Consider the following 11,341-nt stretch of genomic DNA (forward strand, 5'->3'; position numbering starts at 1 on the left):
CTACAGTAAGCCATTCTCTATAGACTTATCACTCCGTACAAAATACAACTGTTGTATGACCCAATCAGCGTACAAACCCAAGCAACCCACCAAGCCTAATGAGGCCGGGGCATAAAACATATCATTATATTGCTTTAATTTTGACTAATACGTCACATTTTTAACGGACTGGTCAATTCCGTAAAAAAAATAAAATTACGACGCATTGGATGGGATGAAATGTTGTTAATGTCTTAAGACGGGTGAAGACGCCCCCCCCCCCCATACACATTCCTAAGGAGAGGATTAACGTCCTCTCTCTCTCTCTCTCTCTCTCTCTCATATACACACAAGGGGCCTCGCGGCTGAGTGGACAGCGCTCTGGGATCGTGGTTCTAGGGGGGGCCCCGGGTTCGATCTCCGGCAGAAACAAATGAGGCAGAGTTTCTTGCACTCTGATGCGACTGTTCACCCCTAGCAGCAAATAGATTCCTAGGGGAGGAATGGTTCCCAACCACTTGGACGGTCGGGGATTGAACGACGACCTGCATGAAGCGAGACTGTCGCTCTACCGCCCAGTCCAAGTGGTTGGACTTAAATACAGGCAGTGAAATATTAAAGAGATTGTCCACGACATTGTGTGAAGCAACAACTGGACTATGTCGCCCGTATTTGAAGAAGCACATCAACAAACCGGAAAGGGGTGCAAAGGCATGATACTAAATGGCTTTTGGAACTAACAAAATCCAAAGCTACGAAGAGAGGCTAGAATTTTCCTGCCCGAAACGCTTTGCGTAATAGTGGCTTTTGGCATTGTATGTACTAGCTCTATCTATAAATCTATCAATTTTTGTAAAATCTCTTGTATGTATGTACCTTACCTGAATAAACATTTATTTATTATTATTATTTATTATAAGTGTTAGATTTGCCAAAGCAGGAAGATAGAAGAAAAAGTGAAGATATGATCACTACATACGAAATAGTAACTCAACCAAAGAGGAGTTCTTAAAGCCTGCAACATCAGGAACAAGTTCTAAGTCATATAATCCAGTTATGGGAAACAAAGTTGCCAAAAAAATATTAGAAAGTTGTCCTTTGTAAACAGAGTGGAAGACTGTTGGAGCAAGTGAGAAGGCGGCCGAGGCTAAAACCATCAGTATTTTGAGTGTCATATGACAAAGTGTACTGCAAAGACGGCACACTCAGTAATTACCTGAGTGTAATTACCTCAGTCAACCGTGGCAGCCGCCGCCCATCGCATGCTGACTAACTCAGTCAACCGTCACAATGACCCGCCATCGTAGCTGCCTAAGAGGTTGTAGCCATAAGTAGAAATACTGGCACAGGAAATGACGCCTACACAGCGGGGTGAAACACAAGAGTTACCAAGCGCGGGTTTATGGCGGGAGCTTCCGCTACTCACTTCAAGCGCGGGTCTATAGCGGAAGCTCCAGCTTGTCACTTCAAGCGCGGGTAAATGGCGGGAACTCCCGCTACTCACTTTAAGCGCGGGTAAATGGCGGGAGCTCCCGCTCGTCACTTCAAGCGCGGGTCAATGACGGGAGCTCCCGCTTGTCACTTTAAGCGCGGGTAAATGGCAGGAGCTCCCGCTACTCACTTCAAGCGCGGGTTATTGGCGGGAGCTCCCGCTAGTCACTTATGTGGGTTTATGTCTATGTTCCTTGCGGGTTTATGACGGGAACATTTTGATAGCCTCTCGGGCCAGAATTGCACCACTTTATATCAAACCATTATCAACTTAAAGTCCCATAAAGCTATATAATACTTTCAGTATATATATATATGAAAAACTTTGTTAGCTTTAAGAGCAAACGATAGTATAAAATGGGTTGTAATGCCATAAAATTTGTATAATTAGCCAATTTACTTGATAAAGCCCACAAGGGAGCAGTAAATATTTGCTACGTAATTTTAAGACCACTCTGCCACCTGGGGATTTTCTGGTCGTGCAGGTGAAGATATTGCAACACTGAGCAATCATAGTCTATGTTTCAGACATCCTTGGCCATGCTTGCAATCACAGTGCATGTTGCATGACGTAATGAGACAGATAGACGATACTAACCAATCACAGTGTGTGTTCCTGTGACGTAATGAGACAGATAGACGATACTGACCAATCACAGTGCGTGTAGCACTGACGTAATGAGACAGAGAGACGATACTGACCAATCACAGTGCGTGTTCCTGTGACGTAATGAGACAGATAGACGATACTGACCAATCACAGTACGTGTTGCTGTGACGTCATGAGACAGAGATACGATAGTAACCAATCACAGTACGTGTTGCTGTGACGTAATGAGACAGATAGACGATACTGACCAATCACAGTGTGTGTTGCTGTGACGTCATGAGACAGCCAGGTGATACTAAAGCTGCCGTCTTACACTAGGCTGACTTGGACCAAAGATGACTTGCATCAATCTTGAGGTTATCTTGAGATGATTTCGGGGCTTTAGTGTCCCCGCGGCCCGGTCCTCGACCAGGCCTCCACCCCCAGGAAGTAGCCCGTGACAGCTGACTAACACCCAGGTACCTATTTTACTGCTAGGTAACAGGGGCATAGGGTGAAAGAAACTCTGCCCATCGTTTCTCGCCGGCGCCCGGGATCGAACCCGGGACCACAAGTTCAGTGTGCTGTCCGCTCGGCGGTGTTGTATTCTTACTCCTTCAGTTTTTTCCCTCCCACCTTTTCTTTCTTTTCTTCCTCTCCTTCTCCTTCCTCTCCTTCTCCTATCCCTGCTTTCTTCCATCTTTTTTTTTCCCTTTCCATAACCCCTGCTTTATCCTCCTCCTCCCTCGTTTCTCCCACTATCCCTCCTTCTTACCCTTTTATTCCATCTCCATCCTTCCTCCTCTTTCTATCCCTTCTCCTTTCCCTGTTGTTTAAGATTCAGCTACTGGGAACTAAAAGTTGCAAGTAGCACGGGCTATGGCGAGCCCGTGATGAACTTACCTGGCACAGCAGCGAGGCTGAAACTTCTGCCCTTTCCCACTTCTTCCTGTCCTATATACCCCCCCCTTTTCCCTCCTGTCCACGGTTGGTGTCACTCCCCCTCGTCGTCGTCTGCCCGTCTCGGACGACGGGTCGTCTGCCCGTCTCGGACGACGGGTCGTCTGCCCGTCTCGGACGACGGGTCGTCAGCCCGTCTCGGACGACGGGTCGTCTGCCCGTCTCGGACGACGGGTCGTCTGCCCGTCTCGGACGACGGGTCGTCTGCCTGTCTCGGATGACGGGTCGTCAGCCCGTCTCTCTCTGCTTCAACTCCCGTCCATGGACAGGCAAAGGAACATGGAGGATGTTCAGTTTTTATTATAGTTTTTCATTTCGAAATTAATGTTCTAGACAGGTTCTGGTCCGTTACTTCCCCGTCTCTCTCTCTCTCTCTCTCTCTCTCTCTCTCTCTCTCTCTCTCTCTCTCTCTCTCTCTCTCTCTCTCTCTCTTCTACCCTCTATCCCTCTCACTCTTCTCTACTGTCTCTCGCTCTCACTCAACCCTCTCCCTTTGTCTCACATATTATTACTTGCTATTATCTGCAGTCATCTATATTTTCCTTTCTACATATATATCTTTCCTTGCCTTATTCCGTTATGTACTCTCTCTCCCTCTCTCTCTCTCTCTCTCTCTCTCTCTCTCTCTCTCTCTCTCTCTCTCTCTCTCTCTCTCTCTCTCTCAGAGCATCACCAGAAGCCAGTAATTACCGAGGAGCTGTTCTCATGGTGTTTACACATGTAAAAGAGTTTCCTTGTAAAGTATCAATTATGCGATAGTGTTACTCTCGCTAGACAGACACACACACATCGCTAGAGTCTCTATATAGTATTAATATTATTATTAACATAATAAGACAAACTGGAGAAAACTTATCAATCTTAAGATGCACATATATTTATGATTGTCATTGATACAAGTACACCTCACTATACAAGTATACCTCACTATACAAGTATACCTCACTATACAAGTATACCTCACTATACAAGTACACCACACTATACAAGTACACCACACTATACAAGTACACCTCACTATACAAGTACACCACACTATACAAGTACACCTCACTATACAAGTACACCTCACTATACAAGTACACCTCACTAAACACTCTGCCCATTGTTTCTCGCCGGCGCCCGGGATCGACCCCGGGACCACAGGATCACAAGTCCAGCGTGCTGTCCGCTCCGCTCCTCTTTATTTATTTAGTCTTTATTGGTTGTTATAACTGGTTAGGTGGTGTTAAAACTTGTCCAAACGTTGTACCAACGTCGTAGTTTCGGCGTGTGTTTGGCGGGAGGAAATTGGGGCCCGAGTCACAACCGTATCTTAACCCTAGGAATTTCCACCAGCTGGTTGGCTACTTGTGATCTTCGTCAAGTTCATTAAGTAACGCAACGTCAAGCAACTTCCTAAAATAAACAGATAAACTCAAGTCGTGATGCATAAAAGTCATTTGCTTAAACCTCTGGAGCAGCAGACCTGGTTAACAGGGGTGTAGGGTTACGCCCCTGTCTCACTGGCGCGTACCCTCACTGTTTGCGTCGCTTACACTCCGAGACCAAGTCCCTGTAACTCCCTCTCAGGCGCGTACCCTCACTGTTTGCGTCGCTTACACTCCGAGACCAAGTCCCTGTAACTCCCTCTCAGGCGCGTACCCTCACTGTTTGCGTCGCTTACACTCCGAGATCACGTCCCTGTAACTCCCTCTCTTGGCGCGTACCCTCACTGTTTACGTCGCTTACACTCCGAGACCAAGTCCCTGTAACTCCCTCTCAGGCCTCAGGCGCGTACCCTCACTGTTTGCGTCGCTTACACTCCGAGACCAAGTCCCTGTAACTCCCTCTCAGGCGCGTACCCTCACTGTTTGCGTCGCTTACACTCCGAGACCAAGTCCCTGTAACTCCCTCTCTTGGCGCGTACCCTCACTGTTTGCGTCGCTTACACTCCGAGACCAAGTCCCTGTAACTCCCTCTCTTGGCGCGTACCCTCACTGTTTGCGTCGCTTACACTCCGAGATCACGTCCCTGTAACTCCCTCTCTTGGCGCGTACCCTCACTGTTTGCGTCGCTTACACTCCCAGACCAAGTCCCTGTAACTCCCTCTCAGGCGCGTACCCTCACTGTTTGCGTCGCTTACACTCCGAGATCAAGTCCCTGTAACTCCCTCTCTTGGCGCGTACCCTCACTGTTTGCGTCGCTTACACTCCGAGATCATGTCCCTGTAACTCCCTCTCAGGCGCGTACCCCGACAGTTTACGTCGCTTACACTCCGAGATCAAGTCCCTGTAACTCCCTCTCAGGCGCGTACCCCGACTGTTTACGTCGCTTACACTCCGAGACCAAGTCCCTGTAACTCCCTCTCTTGGCGCGTACCCTGACTGTTTGCGTCGCTTACACTCCGAGACCAAGTCCCTGTAACTCCCTCTCTTGGCGCGTACCCTGACTGTTTGCGTCGCTTACACTCCCAGACCAAGTCCCTGTAACTCCCTCTCAGGCGCGTACCCTCACTGTTTGCGTCGCTTACACTCCCAGACCAAGTCCCTGTAACTCCCTCTCAGGCGCGTACCCTCACTGTTTGCGTCGCTTACACTCGGAGATCAAGTCCCTGTAACTCCCTCTCTTGGCGCGTACCCTCACTGTTTGCGTCGCTTACACTCCGAGATCATGTCCCTGTAACTCCCTCTCAGGCGCGTACCCCGACTGTTTACGTCGCTTACACTCCGAGATCAAGTCCCTGTAACTCCCTCTCAGGCGCGTACCCCGACTGTTTACGTCGCTTACACTCCGAGATCACGTCCCTGTAACTCCCTCTCTGGCGCGTACCCTGACTGTTTGCGTCGCTTACACTCCGAGATCACGTCCCTGTAACTCCCTCTCTTGGCGCGTACCTTGAGTGTTTGCGTCGCTTACACTCCGAGATCACGTCCCTGTAACTTCCTCTCTTGGCGCGTACCTTGAGTGTTTGCGTCGCTTACACTCCGAGATCACGTCCCTGTACCTCCCTCTCTGGCCCGTACCCTGACTGTTTGCGTCGCTTACACTCCGAGACCAAGTCCCTGTAACTCCCTCTCTGGCGCGTATCCTGACTGTTTGCGTCGCTTACACTCCGAGATCAAGTCCCTGTAACTCCCTCTCAGGCGCGTACCCCGACTGTTTACGTCGCTTACACTCCGAGATCAAGTCCCTGTAACTCCCTCTCAGGCGCGTACCCCGACTGTTTACGTCGCTTACACTCCGAGACCAAGTCCCTGTAACTCCCTCTCTTGGCGCGTACCCTGACTGTTTGCGTCGCTTACACTCCGAGACCAAGTCCCTGTAACTCCCTCTCTTGGCGCGTACCCTGACTGTTTGCGTCGCTTACACTCCGAGACCAAGTCCCTGTAACTCCCTCTCTTGGCGCGTACCCTGACTGTTTACGTCGCTTACACTCCGAGACGAAGCCTCTACATCACCCACCACCACCTTCCTTCTGGTAATAGCACCCACAATAACCTAATAATGTCTAGTACAACACGCGAACGGCAACAAAAAACGAGAATAAAGTTTCAAAATAGTTGGGCGGGAGAAAAAAAACGGACAAAAGGCGGTCCAGATTGACGGCAACACATTGGATAATTACTGCAGTGTTGAAGTGGGGCGCCTTGCTTGCTGGGTGCTTGCTGGGGGTGCTTGCTGGGGTGCTTGCTGTGGGTGCTTGCTGGGGGTGCTTGCTGGGGTGCTTGCTGGGGGTGCTTGCTGGGGCGCTTGCTGGGGTGCTTGCTGGGGGTGCTTGCTGGGGTGCTTGCTGGGGTGCTTGCTGGGGTGCTTGCTGGGTGCTTGCTGGGGTGCTTGCTAGGTGCTTGCTGGGGTGCTTGCTGTGGGTGCTTGCTGGGGGTGCTTGCTGGGGTGCTTGCTAGGTGCTTGCTGGGGTGCTTGCTGTGGGTGCTTGCTGGGGGTGCTTGCTGGGGTGCTTGCTTGGTGCTTGCTGGGGTGCTTGCTGGGGTGCTTGCTGGGGTGCTTGCTGGGGTGCTTGCTAGGGTGCTTGCTGGGGTGCTTGCTGGGGAGATTGCTGGGTGCTTGCTGGGGTGCTTGCTAGGTGCTTGCTGGGGTGCTTGCTGGGGGTGCTTGCTGGGGTGCTTGCTGGGTGCTTGCTGGGGTGCTTGCTGGGTGCTTGCTGGGGTGCTTGCTAGGTTGCTTGCTGGGGTGCTTGCTAGGTTGCTTGCTGGGGTGCTTGCTGGGGGTGCTTGCTAGGTTGCTTGCTGGGGTGCTTGCTGGGGTGCTTGCTGGTGGTGCTTGCTGGGGTGCTTGCTGGGGTGCTTGCTGGTGGTGCTTGCTAGGTTGCTTGCTGGGGTGCTTGCTGGTGGTGCTTGCTAGGGAGATTGCTGGGGTGCTTGCTGGGTGCTTGCTGGGGAGATTGCTGGGTGCTTGCTGGGGTGCTTGCTGGGGAAATTGCTGGGTGCTTGCTGGGGTGCTTGCTGGGGAGATTGCTGGGTGCTTGCTGGGGTGCTTGCTGGGGTGCTTGCTGGGGTGTTTGCTGGGTGCTTGCTGGGGTGTTTGCTGGGGTGCTTGTTGGGGTGTGACACTGGATGTGACACTGGATGTGACACTGGATGTGACACTACATGTGACACTGGATGTGACACTACATGTGACACTACATGTGACACTGGGTGTGACACTACATGTGACACTGGATGTGACACTGTGTGTGACACTGGGTGTGACACTGTGTGTGACACTGGGTGTGACACTGTGTGTGACACTGGATGTGACACTGTGTGACACTGGGTGTGACACTGCATGTGACACTGGATGTGACACTACATGTGACACTGGATGTGACACTACATGTGACACTGGATGTGACACTAGGTGTGACACTGGATGTGACACTACACACCTAGACTGGTCAATAAGATGAGGCACAAGTGGCACTCTGACGGCAGTTATGTGAGTGCCAAGCTGCTCTTACAGGCCCAAGACGAAAGAAGGAAATGATCTTACACCAATGCCAACCAGACTCAGGGGTCATCATCAGGCTTTTGCGCATCCAGTTGCGAAACCTGTACATCTTTCCTCGAGCATGGGGCCTAAATTTGTATTTATTAAACAGTTTATGAGTTCTGAAACGTCGTTATCCAAGGGGAATTATTGTTCAATCTCGAGGCGCTCTGCTACCCTTAATAAAATGCTAACAAAACCGCCAGTATGCCTGGGACGCGTCGAGTCGTGTTCGCGACGTGGAAGATACTAAGACTCTATAGGATATCATAACCCCGAGGCTCAAGACACCTCTCTCTTGACGCAGTCTCATTAATGCTTTATTTTAGAAATCATCCAGAGTTAAAAATGTGCAGACAGGTACTTAGAAGACTTTTAACAGGCGCAGTACTAGAGCATCGCGGCCGGTGGCCGTTAAACTTCAAATTCAAATTCAAATTCAAATACGTTTCTTGGGGTACAAATGCACACAAAGGAATGAGGTAGCTCAAGCTATTCTCACCCCGTTCAGTACAACGTGTTCACATATATATATATATAGACACACATCACAAACAATAAACATATTACCCAACATTCCAGGCGATTAACGCTTCAGTTCTAAGAAGTCGCTTAAACAAATCCTTTTTACCCTTGAGGTCACTATGAGAGCACAGATCTCCACCACTGCTCAGGAGACAACCTATTTGTCTCAAGCACTCGCTGATAGCACATTAGAAACTCTTTGTACAACTGCTACGAACATCATCCCTATGCCTTATCAAACTGAAAATATATATATATATATATCTTTCAAGAGTCATTCACCCCTAACTTACTTACCTGTACGCCCCCACCACCTTGAAAGGTAATGAGAATCATGGCTTTAAAAATCACTTAACATTTGAAACAATTGTGTCCTCTTGTTAATGACTCTAAGGTCTCTCGCAAGCACTTACGCGTCTGGGGGTAATGGCCATTCAGGGCGCGCCGCAGCCGGTTTTCAATTCTAAAGAAACAATAACTCCACGCTGAGTCAGGTTAAACTCCTGGCTGACTTCTACGCGAAGGCCGCTAAATGCGCTACAATTAGCTACCGGGGCAGGAACACATATACACACACACACACAAAAGCCGCGTGGAGGGGTGTTGGGGGGATGGGAAAGGGGGTGGGGGGGTGAGGGGGGTAAGTCTCGCTTCCTGCAGGTCGGTGTTCGATACCCCGATGGTCCAAGTGGTGGCTGGCAGCTGTTTCTTCACTCCTTCATATCCTCGTCTTCATATCCCAGCTCCTTGGCCTCATATCCCAGTTTCTTGTCCTCATATTCCAGCTCCATGGCCTCATATCCCAGCTCCTTTTCCTCATATCCCAGCTCCTTGGCCTCATATCCCAGCCTCAAGTCCAATAATAATCCTCCCATGTGCTATACAGTCACATTGACTTAGCACTTTCTCCCGATAATTATGTATCTTGAAAGTGTTTCCGAGATTAATATCTCCGTGGCATGAAGTCACCATCATTGGTTATTAAAACTAGATTCAAGAGAAGAAATTATCATTACAAATACTTTTCCTCTTGCGTGTTTACACAGGGCACGTGAATCATTTCTCTCTCTCTCTCATTTTGGGTAGGTCTTGACATCTTTCTCATCTCAGGGCACGTCCCCGTTGCCCGTCTCAGGGCACGTCCCCGCTGCCCGTCTCAGGGCACGCCCCTGCTGCCCGTCTCAGGGCACGCCCCCGCTGCCCGTCTCAGGGTACGCCCCCGCTGCCCGTCTCAGGGCACGTCCCCGCTGCCCGTCTCAGGGCACGCCCCCGCTGCCCGTCTCAGGGCACGCCCCCGCTGCCCGTCTCAGGGCACGTCCCCGCTGCCCGTCTCAGGGCACGCCCCCGCTGCCCGTCTCAGGGCACGCCCCCGCTGCCCGTCTCAGGGTACGCCCCCGCTGCCCGTCTCAGGGCACGTCCCCGCTGCCCGTCTCAGGGCACGCCCCCGCTGCCCGTCTCAGGGCACGCCCCCGCTACCCGTCTCAGGGCCACAGGGTGTAGTTTGAGTTTCTTGAAGGGCTGGGTGGAGGGTGGAGCTGACAAAGAATAAAGCTAGAGCAATCGGCGCCAAGTTGTGTCCGGTTACTGTGTGGCGGCTTTTGTCACTGGCTCCCTTGCTCGTGGTCCGGTGCCTGGCTGGCTGGCTGGCTGGCTGGCTGGCTGGCTGGCTGGCTGGCTGGCTGGCAGGCTGGCTGGCTGGCTGGCTAGCAGGCTGGCTGGCTGGCTGGCTGACTAGTCAATATGATAAAAACCATTAGATCAGAAAAATAATACCCACTCTGAGGAGTAACAGTGAGAAGCTTAGAAGATCTCACTCCAGTATGAGCATATTGGGCTTCGGGGTTCCAACCCGTCCTTAGACCAAGTCCATTCCATCCAGCGGTCGACCCCACAGACGTTTTATCCATTTTAACATGCTGTTCATTCAAAACAGGAATTTTCTCAAATATAAATTAATATTATAATATATTAGCATATTGTGCATATATAGACATAGGTTAGGTTAGGTGTTTAGGTTCTGTTGGCGATTATTTGTATTTGTAGTACGTGGGTGAAGCATTTACAGCGTTGTGGTTCGAACACAATTCGTCAGTGAAGCACTTGTTCCGGAAGTGTTCGGACGTCAGCAGTTGTGAGTCGTGTGTAAACCGTTTTTCACTCATAAACAGCTGGGGATTTGGCGGGTGGATGGAATAGACTTCAAGCCTTTATTTGGAGGACGGGCTAGGGGGGGGGGAGGAGGGGCTAGGGGGGAGTAAGAGTAAAGATCTCGTACTTTTCAATCGCCAGTTCGGAGCCTCATGGTGGTGGTGGCACTAATGGTAGGAGTGATTGGGGAGTGCCAGGTAATAGTGGTAGTTGTGGTGTTAATGGTGAGAATAGTGATGATGTTGATGATGCAACAATTATGCTATTGATAGTGAATCACATGACGAAAACTCAACCAAACTACATGGAACAAACTCTGAATGCTCAACAATGGAATGTTGTAATTACAAAGAAATACAAGGAACAATACACACACACACACACACACACACACACACACACACACACACACACACACACACACACACACACACCTGTTGATTGACGGTTGAGAGGCGGGACCAAAGAGCCAGAGCTCAACCCCCGCAAACACAACTAGGTGAGTACACACACACACACCCACCCACCCCCACACACACCCACCCACCCCCACACACACACACCTACACACACACACACACACACACACACACACACACACACACACACACACCCACACACACACACACCCACACACACACACACACACACACACACACACACACACACACACACCCACAC

General features: G+C 50.5%; 1 protein-coding gene across 1 annotated transcript in view; it reads right to left on the minus strand.

The window, feature by feature from the left end:
- Window positions 1–9,387, minus strand: part of LOC138356838 (dentin sialophosphoprotein-like) — a 64,673-nt gene extending 55,286 nt beyond the window's left edge. The window contains exon 1 of the mRNA XM_069313178.1: window positions 9,227–9,387. Coding sequence (XP_069169279.1) covers window positions 9,227–9,387 — 161 coding nt within the window. The remainder of the gene's footprint in view (window positions 1–9,226) is intronic.
- Window positions 9,388–11,341: the final 1,954 nt, after the last annotated feature.

Source organism: Procambarus clarkii, chromosome 74 (assembly GCF_040958095.1).
Source record: "Procambarus clarkii isolate CNS0578487 chromosome 74, FALCON_Pclarkii_2.0, whole genome shotgun sequence".
NCBI lineage: Eukaryota > Metazoa > Arthropoda > Malacostraca > Decapoda > Cambaridae > Procambarus > Procambarus clarkii.